We start from the raw sequence: 16197 nt of genomic DNA, 5'->3' as shown, positions 1-16197 counted from the left end.
AAATATAAACAAAACAAAATCACATTCACATTTCCTCCTGACAAACAAATGGACTATAAATACATAAACGTTACCAATTTGTTTACCCTTGCCAGATGGACATGGCGCATAGGCTGTATGCAGCTGTTATTATTAGTAGCCTAGAGTTGACTGAAAAATCATCTTGATTTCATCCCATACAGCATGTCAGATCTCTAATGTTTAGGTGTAGCCTAGGCTGCTGCAACATTTATGTAAAGAGTTTGAGTGTGTCTGTCAGGAGTGATTGTGTTATCACCTTTGCTAAATAAATACCGGAGGAAAGTGGTAAGCCTACTTGAGCAAAAGAATGCGCTGCGTCAACCTCTTTTTAATCTCACTTTTAATGGAAGTGATCAAATCTTTCTGAATTGATTTCGACAACCTAGAGAAGACTGTAGGGGCTTCCATATGCATCATAATGTGCAATTACATCTGCAAGCTCCTTGTAGTTGCCCTTGTTAGCTGAACCTTTCCTCTCATCTTGCCAACTCTTGCCGATAAGCTGCTTGTGACCCTGACATGCTGACCACACCGCTCGCTCGCACAAAATACATCTGAATGGATTTCTTCAAATATGTTACATTGTGAACTTTACAGTCCTATTGATCAAACAACCTTGAAAATGTAGGCTCTATCTCCCTCAGTTATGCACACCAACAACTAATGCTAGCCAGAGCGAGAGGAGATAAAATCTAACAAGGGAACATTAGATAAACCCTCTCAAACTTTTTCAGCTAGTTGGCTGTCAAAATTGCACTTATAAACTATGGGGAATAGTAGCCTGCTCGTCCTTCTGCAGCTTGACTGCCAATGCATGCTTGTCCCAACCCACGTTTTGACGACTGAATGGGAACTTGCCTGCTAATCAATGACAAGTACATTTGATTGACAACTGAGGATCCATTTGTAAATTGCCTCCTATGTGTTAGTGTGCCCTGCATTCGTAAATTCAGAGCGTTGTCACATTGTCTGTTCATAAATTCAGAGCGTACACTGCACTATTGACACTGGACGCTCTGGTTGAGGAGTATGGTTGCGCCAAGTGTTCCTAAAACAGAATTCAAGGACCAAGCTAACTGGCTAGATTGCTAGCTACTTCCAGACTCAAATGAGAGAGAACCTCACTGACCATTTTACTCGCCCTAGCAGAGCCAGTTTACATGTTATGTAGAGCTTTAGTGACTAACTGTGCTGCAGGCAACAACATTTGGTATAACTGTTTTGCTGTTTACTGAGACCGGTAATATTCAGCGTGTGTTCGTAAATTCATCAGTTATTCTGCGCTCATGCACAATCAGACGAGAGTGCTCAGAAATCTGAGTAGATGGCCAGTGAATTTACGAGTGCAAGAGATGTGCTAACTGGATAACAGTCATTCAAGTTCAGCGATTCACATTTCTTGCTAGCTAACCAAATAACACCTGCATCTCTAGCAGTAGCCCCTAAAAAACGATATGAGGAGAAAAAGTTTGGTCAGTCACCCACTCCTCCAATGACATGACATCCTTCCAGCAGATAGCTAGCTGGCTAAGGTTAGGCTCTGTGTTTTTAGCTTGTATACATAAATATATATGCTAGCCTATTAGCCACGTTATGACTGACTTATGATCTTTGCCCTTGCTAGTTTGATTGTATTGACATTCCCAGCCTTAGTTACATTTGTCTGTTTTTGTCAAACATATTGAGTAATTGAAACGGTGCATCCCGAATGGGTGGAGGCAGCAAACAATGTACCAGGCCAGCTGTAATTTACAACCTGATAGCAATTTTTCTGGACTACCAAGAAATGTATTGGTGAATTATATTAATCATACATTGAACTGCATCCATTTATTCTGCAAATAATGCCTTACTGTACATCATGGAATTTTGTCAAATATTACCTTTAAAAAAAAAAAAACTCTTATAAAGTTTGTAGCCTAAACTGGGAATTTGATATTTTTGACTGATATTATGATTGTTAAATATCTTCAAAGTAATTAAAATGCTGTCAATTCCACTTAAAGATAGCTAGCTGGTAGTTATTAAATACATGATATGGAACTTTGGCGACGACTAAGTATTTTTTTTAAATCTCCCGCTTTGGGCTGGATGTGTCAATGTGTAGTTTATAGATGCAAAATCTATTAGTAGAATTACTGTTTTACCTCAATTAGAGATTTTCTGGAAGCTGTACAGCACCACTTTTTTTTAAAAATGTCCCCCACGTGGGTCAGCCCCCCACCAATTAAAGTTCAACTATTGAGCTTCAGCTCCTTGCTATTTGAGTGACAGCTAGCAAGAGGGACACATGCACCCTTTAAAAAATATTAATTTTTTAAAACAAATATCAACAAACAAAAGAGGAATAGTCACATGCAAACAAGCATACATACAAACTATTTAAATTGCCTGGAATCCTAAACAAACAAATCATATTCATTAATAATACAAGTTTTAATTGCCTTTTTGTTTTTCATTTTAGTTAAAGTAATGCAATATTCTTTATATTCATTTATAAATTCATTTTTAAATTCATTTATAGACCATTTGCTTTGTGAATTTGAAATTTACCTAGTATTATTAGCAGTTGAATGAAATATACGACATTTTTATGTAAACATTTCTGAAATAAAGCATTATATCAAAACCATTAAATAGTACAACCGGTCCTAATTTTTTTGTAACAAAATTCTGTATGTCAGTCCAAAAAAATTCTACTATAAATACAGGCAAAAAACAAATGCAAAATGGTCTCTTTCTCCATTCCACAGAAATCACATTTATCGTCAATATTAATCTTGAATCTTTCCAAAACATGTTTCACAGAATTTATCGTATATTTTAAATTACAATTCTCAAACCAGTTACGAAAAAAAAGAGAATTATTTTTAAATCGTATATCTTTGTTGTTCCATATAAAGTATCTGTGAGTAGAAAATTGTTTATACGCTAACATCCAAGCTAAAATTGCCTGCTTATGGAATTTGGCCAACTTTACTGGGATTTTATCAAAATTACATCAAAACAAAAATTCTAAACCACTAACAGAGTCAAATAAATACTTAGGGAAGACATTCCAAATACTGTGCTGGTTCTTAACATACTTCAGAATCCAATTTATTATTTAGAGTATTGAAATCTAAAACCTCAAGACCTCCTTGTTCTTTGGTATTAGTGAGAATATATTTTCATAGATATTGAGGCTAGTTCCTCCAAATAAAATTATTAAGAATCTTATCTAAGTCCTTTACAATTTTAGGGGATAATTGAAGTGATAATGAGACAAACTGAGCTGGATAACCCTTCAGCTTTGGACAATTGAAACCCGATCGTATAACGAAATATCTCTCAGCAACCAGGGGTTCAATTTCTTCTTTGTTTTCTCAATAGTGGGGTTAAAGTTTAATTCACTCCTTTGTTTTTCATCCTTGCATATAACAATTCCAAGATAAGTAACCTTATCTTAAATTGGGATACCATATACTTCCTGTAAAACACAATCCTTGAGTGGAAATAAGACTGACTTATTGATATACATTTTCAAACCCGAAACTAAGGAGGAGTCTTCAATACAGGAAACTGCTTTAGAAACCTCATTCCTGTTTCTTAAGAATATGCTGGTATCATCAGTCAGTTGACATCGTTTAAATTCATTGAAAGTGCTGAAACACCTTGCACATTCCCTTTCTTGATATGAAGAGACATAATTTGGGTAACCAATAAAAATGATTGGGCATAAACTCATGTTCTACAGTGTCAAAAGCTTTATAAAAATCAACAAACATAAGAAAACTATCATCAAGGATGAGGTCATTATAGTCAATCATATCTAAGATCAACCTGATGTTATTACTAATGTATTGTATGATGCAAGCCTTGTTTCAACCTCTTAGCAAATACAAGGGCAAATCATTTCCCTTCATTATTCAACAGGCTAATGGGTCTCCAGTTGTCTATATAAAGAGTATCCTTATTAGGTTTGGGAATCAAAGTAATTACACCTTGCTTTAAGGAAGCCGGTAACTCCCATTTTCTATTGATTCTTGAAACATAGCAAGAATGGAAGGAATCAATTTATCATTGAATGCTTTATAAAACTTACTTAGAAACCATCATTTTGAAGGGGACATATTGTCCTTAAGGCTTTTAATACAGTCTTTTATCTCAATTTCAGATAACTTCTCATCAAAAAATCCCTGAAATCATTATCTATCTTCTTAGCAATGTTTGCTACATTGTATAATAAAATATCCACATTGGAAGTTGACTGGGTTGATGTATACAGATTCTGATGAAACTGGGCAACATGCTGAGAGATTTATTTTGGATTTTCATTGGGAGTATTATTAATCATTAATTTACATATGGATGTCTTTTCACCTGCCCTTTTTTTCTAAATTAAAGAAATATTTTGTATTTTTCTCTCCCTCTTCCATCCATTTTTGTCTTGATCTTAGAAACGCTCCCCGGGCCTTTTCCTCGTAGATACAGTCTAACTGCATTTGCAATGATAGCTCCAGTAATTCCTGATTAGTTAGTTCAGTTTTTTAGTATAATCCATTATTCCCTTTTATGATGTCATATTCTTTCTCTTTCTTGGCACGAGCAATTTCTTTCCCCATTGAAATAGCCAAAAGCCTTATATAAAAGTTAATTAGCTCCCAGTAACTTCCAAATGTATTCATAACAGAGGCACAATTCCAGTATTTATCAATAATTCCTGCTACTTCCTTCTTAAATACTTATATCTCTAGTAAAGTCTTGCTCATTTTCCAGTAACCTTTACTAACTTTTTTTGTTGACAAACCATGCATATTTATCTTTATTGAGATGCCTTTGTGGTCTGTTAAAATCGATGGTTCAATCGAGACCGTATGAACCTTGTCAGCCATATCTTCAGATATCAGCCAGAAATCAATACGAGATTGTATAGATACATCTTTGGTACTCCGTGTAAACATAATCTTATCTGGGTTCTTATGTCTCCAAATATCTAGAACACCTAACCTTAGACATATATTCCTTATCTCACAAACAGAACTGCTATCCTTAGGAGGCCATCTATCTAAATTATCATGTATTAAAATCTCCACCCCAGTGGAAATTTAGACATCATTTTACTTTATTTTCCTCTCAATGTCTATAAATAAAATGCAGTTACTTGACTTGTTATTGGAAGCATAAGTATTTACAACAATGAATTGAATGTGGTTGACATCTACCAATAGTATAATCCATCTCCCTGTATTATCTACTTCATGACTCAATATATGACCCTTAAAGTTGCCTTTTAAAATAGCGACACCTGCTGACCCCATTGACACTTCCAAAATGCAGTATCTGTGGAACAGGCATGAGTTTCTTGAATGGAATAAAAGTCGGTACTCTTACCCATACAATACAAAAATAAAGATTTCCTTTTCAAAATATTACGGATTCCCCTGGCATTAATAGAAAAAACAGAAATGGACATTTACTATCACATTGACTATATGAAAATATTAAACTTGTTCATGAATCGGGTTCTCACAAAAAGAAAAGTTCTTACTAGTTGCAAATAAAAACAGTCCTTTGCACCATGCAAATATTATATATAATATTTATACAATTGCAAATAACATTGTACCATAGATTGGTAAAACAAATAGCCATCAAGCTAACATTAAGTGCCAGTGCGAATTTCCCTTCCCATAAAGAAAATATATAGTTTCGCTCACATAAACAATGCTCTTTCCTCAAGAAATATAACGTTTTATCAGATGCAAATAAAACTCAGTCCTGCACAACTCACTTGATAAATCCAGCAGTCAACAAGCTAGTCGTCAGCGGGAATTTCCCTTCCATTAACAAAAGCCTTGGTTCTTGCAAAGTATGCACTTTTCCCTTCCTTCCTTGCTCTCTCAATCATCGGCCACAGATTATTCAGAGCTTCTTTGTCAAATGCTGTCAGATGCTCCTTGAACCTCAGGTTGTTCTTTAAATAGTCATTTTTCTTTGCACTTTTCCATGTCAAATCCCTCGCTGTTCTGGAGATGAATCTCATGATCACTGGTCGTGGTGGCTGGTTGTTTTCCCCATCTCTCAGCCTACCCAGGCGGTGCACTACATCCAGAGAACCTGCAACAACATTTCGCTCTTCCTCCGGGACCATTGCCCTGCAAATGTTCTTCACCCTTGCTTTGATGTTCTCGTCAGATTTTTCTGCTATTCCATAAATTTGAATATTCCATCTCCGACCATACCGGTCATTCTCGATTACCTATGACTCCATTTCAGTGAGTTTCTTCTCCTGCTTTGCAACCTGAATTTTCAATGTTGCGTTCTGCTGCTTCAGAGTTGTTACTTCCTCAGCATTGAAATCAATCGATTTCTTCAGGTTAACGATACTGATAGTGTTCTTTTTCACCAAATCCATGATGTCATCTGCGCTCTCTTTGATTTTAGCCGTGAGGATGTGGACGGTGTTGTCCTGTAGCTGGCTCATTGATGGTTCACTTCTCCGCTTCTTTGGAAGTTGCTCATTGGTTGGGGTATTTGGGTATGAATCACATTCATCCCCCTTTATTACACAGCAAGCATATGAGTGAGTTTCAACAATGCCTCTTTTCTCCTTGGAAGTTTCAACATCCATTATCTTAGTAACAGTTTGGTCATGTCCTGATTCCATGCTACTAGCTATGAAGACGTTAGCAGGCTAACTTAACTTTTCGATAGCTAGCTTGTTCATTGGAAATCGTGAAAAATATATTTCAATGGTTTGATTAATTACAAAATTATTCAAATTAGCTACATTGTATGGTTAGATATCATTTTTTGTGAAAAAACTAATTGCAACTGTAGTCTAAAACTATAAACTTTGAGAGAACCATAAAATTGTTCCTCAGCTAGAAATGTTACACCCTCTCATGCCGCCATCTTGAGCGCCCCTCGCACATCATGCACCCCCAACAGAGCGAGAGAGAGCAATAACGTGGTGCACATATCTGCACAGATGTGACATAGTATTCAACTTCCAAGTGGCATTAAAATTGATTTTTAGATCACAATTAAATAACTAAAATATAGTCATTACATAAGTATTCAGCTGTCTGCATCAATACATGTTAGACACACATTTTGGCATCGAAGTAAGTCTATAATAACTTTGCACACCTGGATTGTGCAATATTCACCTATTATTATTTTAGCAACACATCTGCCACGTTGATCCTCAACACTGGAGCCCCTCAGGGGTGCGTGCTCAGTCCCCTCTGTACTCCCTGTTCACCCACGACTGCATGGCCAGGCATGACTCCAACACCATCATTACGTTTGCAGACGACACAACAGTGGTAGGCCTGATCAACGACGAGACAGCCTATAGGGAGGAGGTCAGAGACCTGGCCGGGTGGTGCCAGAATAACCAGAATATCAACGTAACCAGACTAAGGAGATTATTGTGGACTACAGGAAAAGGAGGACCGAGCACGCCCCCATTCTCATCAACGGGGCTGTAGTGGAGCAGGTTGAGAGCTTCAAGTTCCTTGGTGTCCACATCACCAACAAACTAGAATGGTTCAAACACACCAAGACAGTTGTGAAGAGGGAACGACAAAGCCTATTCCCCCTCAGGAAACTAAAAAGATTTGGCATGGGTCCTCAGATCCTCAAAAGGTTCTACAGTTGCAACATCGAGAGCATTCTGACTGGTTACATCCCTGCCTGGTACGGCAATTGCTTGGCCTCCGACTGCAAGGCACTACAGAGGGTAGTGCGTACAACCCAGTACATCACTGGGGCTAAGCTACCTGCCATCGAGGACTTCTATACCAGGCAGTGTCAGAGGAAGGCCCTAAAATTGTCAGACCTCAGCCACCCCAGTCATAGACTGTTCTCTCTACTACCGCATGGTACCGGAGGGCCAAGTCTAGGACAAAAAGTCTTCTCAACAGTTTTTACACCCAAGCCATAAGATTCCTGAACAGGTAATCAAATGGTTACCCGGACTATTTGCATTGTGTGCCCACCCCCAACCCCTATTTTACGCTGCTGCTACTCTCTGTTTATCATATATGCATAGTCACTTTAACTATACATTTATGTACATGCTACCTCAGTTGGCCAGAACAACCAGTGGCTAACCAGGCTATCTGCACATTGGCTAACCAGGCTATCTGCATTGTGTTCCGCTACCCGCCAACCCCTCTTTTACGCTACTGCTACTCTCTGTTTATCATATACAGTGGGGCAAAAACGTATTTAGTCAGCCACCAATTGTGCAAGTTCTCCCACTTAAAAAGATGAGAGAGGCCTGTAATTTTCATCATAGGTACACTTCAACTATGACAGACAAAATGAGAAAAAAAATCCAGAAAATCACATTGTAGGATTTTTTATGAATTTATTTGCAAATTATGGTGGAAAATAAGTATTTGGTCAATAACCAAAGTTTATCTAAATACTTTGTTATATACCCTTTATTGGCAATGACAGAGGTCAAATGTTTTCTGTAAGTCTTCACAAAGTTTTCACACACTGTTGCTGGTATTTTGGCCCATTCCTCCATGCAGATCTCCTCTAGAGCAGTGATGTTTTGGGGCTGTTGCTGGGCAACACGGACTTTCAACTCCCTCCAAAGATTTTCTATGGGGTTGAGATCTGGAGACTGGCTAGGCCACTCCAGGATCTTGAAATGCTTCTTATGAAGCCACTCCTTCATTGCCCGGGCGGTGTGTTTGCGATCATTGTCATGCTGAAAGACCCAGCCACGTTTCATCTTCAATGCCCTTGCTGATGGAAGGAGGCTTTCACTCAATCTCACGATACATGGCCCCATTCATTCTTTCCTTTACACAGATCAGTTGTCCTGGTCCCTTTGCAGAAAAACAGCCCCAAAGCATGATGTTTCCACCCCCATGCTTCACAGTAGGTATGGTGTTCTTTTGGATGCAACTCAACATTCTTTGTCCTCCAAACACGACGAGTTGGAATTCGGAAGTTAGTGTTGCAACCGAGGGCAGACGCTTGTGTGGCCTACTACTTCGCGAACTGACTTGTTGGAAAGGTGGCATCTTATGACGAAGACACTGAGCTCTTCTGTAAAGCCATTCTACTGCCGTTTGTCTATGGAAATTGCATGACTGTGTGCTTGAATTTAAGCAACAGGTGTGTCTGAAATAGCCAAATCCACTCATTTTAAGCGGTGTCCACATACCTTTGTATACAGTGCATTCGGAAAGTATTCAGACCCCTTCCCCTTTTCCACATTTTGTTACGTTACAGCCTTATTCTAAAATGGATTAAATACAATTTCAAATCCTCAATCTACACACAATACCCCATAATGACTCCGCGAAAACAGGTTTTTAGATTATTTTTTGCATATATATATATATATATATATCTAAATAATTCACAGAAATACCTTATTTACATAAGTATTCATACCCATTGCTATGAGACTCAATTGATGTTTCCATTAATCATCCACTTGTGGTAAATTCAATTGATTTGACATAATTTGGAAAGGCGCTAACCTGTCTATATAAGGTCCCACAGTTGACGGTGCAAGTCAGAGCAAAAGCCAAGCTATGAGGTCGAAGGAATTGTCCGTAGAGTGCCGAGACAGGATTGTGTCGAGGAAGGGTCTGGGAAGGGTACCAAAACATTTCTGCAGCATTGAAGGTCCCCAAGAACACAGTGGCCTCCATCATTCTTAAAAGGAATACGTTTGGAACCACTAAGACTCTTCCTAGAGCTGGCTGCCCGGGCCAAACTGAGCAATTGGGGGAGAAGGGCCTTGGCCAGGGACCCGATGGTCACTCTGACAGAGCTCCAGAGTTCCTCTGTGGAGATGGTAGAACCTTCCAGAAGGATAACAATCTCTGCAGCATTCCACCAATCAGGACTTTTTGGTAGTGGCCAGACGAAAGCCGTTCCTCAGAAGGCAGATGAAAGCTCGCTTGGAGTTTGCCAAAAGGCACTTAAAGGACTCTCAGACCATGAGAAACGAGATTTTCTGGTCTGATGAAACCAAGATTGAACTCTATGGCCTGAATGCCAAGCGTCACATCTGGGAGGAAACTTGGCACCATTCCTACGGTGAAGCATGTTGGTGCATCGTGCTGTCGGGATGTTTTTCAGCTGCTGTGACTGGGAGGCTAGTCTGGGTCAAAGGAAAGATGAATGAAGCAAAGTACAGACAGAACCTTAATGAAAACCTGCTCCAGAGCGCTCAGGACCTCAGACTGGGGCGAAGGTTCACCTTCCAACAGGACAAAAACCCTAAGCGCACAGCCAAGACAATGCAGGAGTGGCTTCAGGACAAGTCTCAATGTCCTTGAATGGCCTAGCCAGAGCCCGGACTTGAACCCGATCTAACATCTCTGGCGAGACCTGAAAATAGCTGTGCAGCAATGCTCCCCATCCAACCTGACAGAGCCTGGTAGGATCTGCAGAGAAGAAGGGGAGAAACTCTCCAAATACAGGTGTGCTAAGCTTGTATCATACCCAATAAGACACAAGCCTGTAATCGCTGCCAAAGGTGCATTAACAAAGTACTGAGTAAAGGGTTTGAGTACTTATGTAAATGTGATATTTCCGTTTTTTTCCTTATACATCTGCAAACATTATGGGGTATTGTGTGTAGATTGAGGGAGGGAGGGGGGGGGGGGGGGGAAAACAATATAATCCATTATAGAATAATGCTGTAACGAACAAAATGTGGAAAAGTCAAGGGGCCTGCATACTTTCCAAATGCACTTAATATACAGTAAATTATATCAAATCCAGACAGGAACTATTATTTTAGCAGTTGACCTAAATCATACCCTCAATAAGATTGACAGACTTAGTATTAAAATAGGCACTTTTAGAGAGCGTCCAAAGAGGCTGAAAAATGTCATCTCTACAAATAATTTACAGGACACCTGGATTACTATTCCCAACTACAAAATACTATTATTTTTTTTCTCAAAGTAAGAAAAGCTATTCAAGAATTAACTACATTTTTATTTCCTAAAATGGATGTAACAATTTTTTGGATTAAAAATGCATGCTTTATTACGGTATCATACGGTATCATTACAGCAGTAGAAAATACACTTGGTGACAGAATTTGGAGAAGGTACAGAACCGAGAAAAGCTGACCCCTGGTGAATATCTTGCCGTTCTCACAAAACAAATACACACTAAGCCAGTTATAATTTTAAAAAGTACAAATGTGGTAATTAGAACCAATGCAATTAATAACAATTGTGAAAGCTTTATGAAAAAATGTATGTAAATCAGAATTAAACAGGAGGACAGACCCTATAGCCTTCTTAGACTCAACAACCCTGAAGCAATTATCAGTAGACAAAGAATCACTAAAAACCAAGATCACCCCCCCCAAAAAAATATAGTATATACTGTTAAAACATTCACACGGAGAAAAGCACCCGGAATGGATGGCTTTCCGATTAGAATTCCATTCCAACAACGTTGTGCCCCTATTTACACATAACAACATCAAGCAGTTTATTTCAGTTATATTAAAACCAGTCCCCTGCTGATTATAGACCAACATTTTAATACATTGTGACAAAATAATAAAAAAGCTTAAGCAATAAAATGGCTAAAGTCTTACCAGACTTGATACATATCAAACAGGGTTTATTAAAACTAGACACTTACAAACAAATACAAGAACATGTTTCAGTTTAATACAATATGCAAAGAAACTGGATATAGATCCATGTCTGATGCCAAAAAATCATTATGACCGTCTTGAATTACCTTTGTTTTATTCAAAACTTGGAAAGCTTTCAACTTTCCAGTGTAAATAATACATTTTATACAAATGATTATAAATGTCCTAAAGCAAAAACATACACAAATAATGTATTCTGATGAATACATTATTTGTGTATGTTTTTGCTTTAGGACATAGAAAGGGGCACAAGACAGGGGTGTGCTCTCTCCCCCTTCCTGTTTGCACTGGCCATTGAACCGGTTGCAGAAAGAATTAGACAGGACCCAAACGTAACAGGTATCAATATTGGTAAACATGAATATAAACTAAAACTTATTTGCAGATCTCCTGATTTATACCTGACCAATATGCTCCCTTTGCTAAAAATATTTTCTGAATACTCTAAAATCATTTAAAAAAATATATTTAACCTTTTATTTAACTAGGCAAGTCATTTAAGAACAAATTCTTATTTACAATGACGGTCTAGGAAAGGTGGGTTAACTGCCTTGTTCAGGGGCAGTACAACTGATTTTTACCTTGTCAGCTCAGGGATTCAATTTAGCCATCCTTTGGTTACTGGCCCAACACTAACCACTAGGCTACCTGCCCCCCCTTCACAATTTTTTTTAATAAAAAAATATATATAGGGGGGTGGGGGGTTCTGAAAGACACTCATGGGGGGTGTCCACTGAACGTTGACGAGCAACAAGTGGGACTTAAGACACCATGAGCGCGCACAAACTTTTCCCAAGAAGAGGCAAACAAAAGAAAAAACCCACACCAAACTTAAAGACAGGAAGCAAAGTAAAAAATGGAGCACAAAAATACCAGTGAAGACATTCTTTAAAAAAAGTATGATCGGTCATAACAGATTTTATGGGCATATAAAATTCATAGAATAAAAAAATAAAGTTTCAAATCTACGTAGTCTGAGGGTGGTTTTAACCTTCCAAACTTGGAATTGTATCAACTTGCTTCCCAAGGCTTTTACATGGAACATATAGTTAAATGCACTAAAGCGGAAAAATGGGTACATATTGAAGAATGCATGCTCATCCCCAGAATATTTGTACGTGTCTATTTTCAAAGGATAACGCTAAGAACATTAACAAATTCATAGTTAAATGCTAACAATATTCAAGAAAATTAAATCTATTCTACAAGAATCAATATCACTCCCTAAAAACACAACCATATGGAACAATCCTTGGATATATTTTCAGAATTCACAGATAAATTGGTCCATATGGAAAACTAAAGGCATAGAAACCATAAATTACTTGGTAACAGGAAATAAATGTATTTCCATGACACAATTAAAAAGCAATTTTGGATTGACAAATGTAGATATAAAATACATATACAAATACATGCAACTTAAGCTACATATCACAAGCATCCTTAAGGGAGTGTTATTTAAGTCAGAAAATGCTTTTCATATGATAGGTAAGAATGTGGAAATCTGCCATTTTTACACAATGGAAAAATCTAAGGATTTATTATGCACATATTGAAATAGCATGGGCAACCAAAGGAAAAACAAATTAGTACAATTTAAGGCCATGTGGTAAAATATATTGCAGGCACTAGGGATGGGGGTGTGAGCATGCAGGTCTGGGCAGATGAGGTGTAGTCGCTGTTTGTGTTAATCTGTAAGTTGATGTTCTTGTGTGTATGTTTATCTGGGGTATAAAAAAATGAAACCTGTATAAAACATTTATAAATTAAATGTTTACCTTTAATTACTACAACAAATATGGCCGCCGGTCCACCCACGTTGAATGTCAAATTTATATGGTCATGCCTATTCTATTATTTATATGATTTCAATAGGTTTCCTATGGAGGATTGACAGTATATTTTAAAAACAACAGGTATTCCCATTCGTCAACATTCTCTGTGTAGACCTCCATCTTTTTGTTACCATTTTTGAAATTCGATTTTTGTATTTTGCTTCAATTTTAGTACATTTATTAGCCAAAACATGACACCCACCCTGTATTCAAGAGCATGTTGTGTCTCAACCGATGGCGGGCACAACCCAAAAACCTTAGATGTAAAATGGGCAAATATGTATGGTAGGTTTCGTTCAAATCGAAAGGGGTGTTGTCAAAAAGGGATTGAATTCAAATGGAGTTACCCTGTTTGATTTATTGCAGCTCCTCATTCATTATCCCCTCTATGTAGCTGGGCTCTGGGGTTTCCCTCAAGATATCATGGGAGTTGTAGGCTTTGTTAGAGCATGAAATAACTTGACACTTATTTGGCACAACAGACCAGTTGACAAAAGTCACTCATTCCCTGGCCCAGACAGCCATATTGACACTGATACTAGTTACACAAGAATTTCCAGAAACTCTGTCAACATGCCTGCCTGGTGAAAATATAACTGTACTCTTTGTAATATTGTTGGCTCCTCCTCTCTGACATTCCCCACTGCAGCACATTCTGTACACATAGCCTATGATTCAAACTAGTGACCACAGATGATGATGATGTTTGATCACCAAGGAGGACTAAGACTGCTTTTAAATGTGCTTGGGGCTTAGCAGCACAGGCAGATCATTAGATGAGAGATTTTGCTTGGGTGCAGTGAACATGGCCAAGATGGGGAGTGCAGTGTGTGAGAGTGTTGTGCAAACACAAAAGCCCATTGAGGGCGGGCTGGGACAGTAATTGAATGCATGTGTTGATGTCTGGCATTGGTGACGTGGCTCACTCATTCTCAATACTCATGAGCAATGGACACACACACTCTGTCTTCATTATTATTCCCCATCATGTAACACAGATTAATTTACTCTTTTGAATATTGTGTACAGAAATGTAATTTTAAGATACAGCTAGCCTATAGCATTCTAGGATTAGAATTCTAGGATTTTTTTTTCAGTTCCCTGCAATAAGGAAGTTATTGACCAGCCCACGAGAGAAGTGTCATTGACTTGAATAGGCTAATTTCAAATAAATTCAAATTGTATTTGTCACATGCTTCGTAAGCAACAGGTGTAGACTAACAGCGAAATCCTTTTCCAACAGAATGCGTGTGTGTCAGTATGCGTGTGTGTGGTTGTAAGTTGGGTGGGTGTGTGTGTGTGTGTGTTGGGATGTAAGTGCATGGTGCATGGGTAGAGTCCAATGTGTGTGCAAGAGAGTTAGTGCAGGTAGTCCAGGTAGCCATTTGATTGCTAAATAGCTAGTCTTCTTTAGTTGTCTTAGAAGCTGTTCAGGGTCCTGTTGGTTCCCGGCTTGGTGCACAGGTACCGCTTGCTGTGCGGTAGCAGAGCGGTAGCATGGCTTGGGTGGCTGGAGTCTGACAATTTTTGGGCCTTCCTCTGACACCGCCTGGTGTAGAGGTCTTGGATGGCAGCTCGGCCCGAGTGATGTACTGGTCCGTACTCACCACCCTCTGTAGCACCTTGTGGTTGGGTGCCTTGCAGTTGATGCAGCCAGTCAAGACGCTCTCAATGGTGCAGCTGTAGAATTATGCTAATTCGGTCAAAGATATTTTGTTCAGTACAATGCTTGATCACTGGCTACAGATTATAATCAGGATATAATCTAGCCTGTGTGTTTCTGACAGATAATCAGAGTGCAAAGTAGTGTTTGCATTCAACATGTCTTAAATATAGACTTACAGACACAGTGCTCTTCAAAATTGGGCTGTCATTTTTCTGACCAGGCAGTCTCTATGTAAAAGTTGTCCATATTGGTTCTGAGTAAGTTGTATAAATTTGACCTGTTGCTTACCCTCTCTTCTCTCTCTCTCCTCCAGGGCTTTGACCCTCCCCATCAAAGTGATACCAGAACGGTTTACATTGCAAACCGCTTCCCTCAACATGGCCATTATGTCCCTCAGCGGTTTGCAGATAACAGAATCATATCATCCAAGGTAAGGCCGAGGTGTTGAATCCCTAGCTTTTGTGTCAAGTGTCAACAAATGTTCAAGTTACTCAACCACTTAATTTCAGTGTCAGACAACTCACACTCTGACGTTTGTTCTCCCCTCCCCTCTCTTTAGTACACCGTTTGGAATTTTGTTCCCAAGAATCTGTTTGAACAGTTCAGAAGAATAGCCAATTTTTATTTTCTCATCATATTCCTGGTCCAGGTAAGGGCTTTCCTCAGCACCCAGTCGACCATGTTTCTAATTGTTGCTGGCCTGTGTGACGTGACTCAGTTCTATTTAGTGGGCAGTAACCAACAATTGCTGTGTGCTCTTGAGCATACTGTGCCTGGAGGTCCCAAGCAGCTAACCTTCAGTATGTATCAGGCTACACAGAGACCACATGGTTTCTTCAGATATTCTGAAGCTTTCTATGGCCACTACTGTGTCCAATTCTACATTTGTTAATTCGTTATACTTATTCATTATGCATTTTCTGCGATAGATGGCATCAGCTTATGAATGGCCAGAGTGTTTTCAGGTTATATGAGGAAACCACATTATTGCCAGCTGTTGTTTCCTTTGACATAATCTCTTT

General features: G+C 38.6%; 1 protein-coding gene across 1 annotated transcript in view; it reads left to right on the top strand.

Moving 5' to 3' along the window:
- The window catches only part of LOC139406640 (phospholipid-transporting ATPase IF-like), a 57819-nt gene that overhangs the window by 4227 nt on the left and 37395 nt on the right, over positions 1–16197 (top strand). Inside the window, exons 2-3 of the mRNA XM_071149477.1 lie at positions 15489–15605; positions 15735–15824. Of these exons, the coding sequence (XP_071005578.1) occupies positions 15489–15605; positions 15735–15824 (207 nt within the window). The remainder of the gene's footprint in view (positions 1–15488; positions 15606–15734; positions 15825–16197) is intronic.

This window comes from Oncorhynchus clarkii, chromosome 4 (genome assembly GCF_045791955.1).
Source record: "Oncorhynchus clarkii lewisi isolate Uvic-CL-2024 chromosome 4, UVic_Ocla_1.0, whole genome shotgun sequence".
Classification (NCBI taxonomy): Eukaryota; Metazoa; Chordata; class Actinopteri; order Salmoniformes; family Salmonidae; genus Oncorhynchus; species Oncorhynchus clarkii.
The sequence above is the reverse complement of the archived record's forward strand: the minus strand, read 5'-3'. Positions and strand labels throughout refer to the sequence as shown.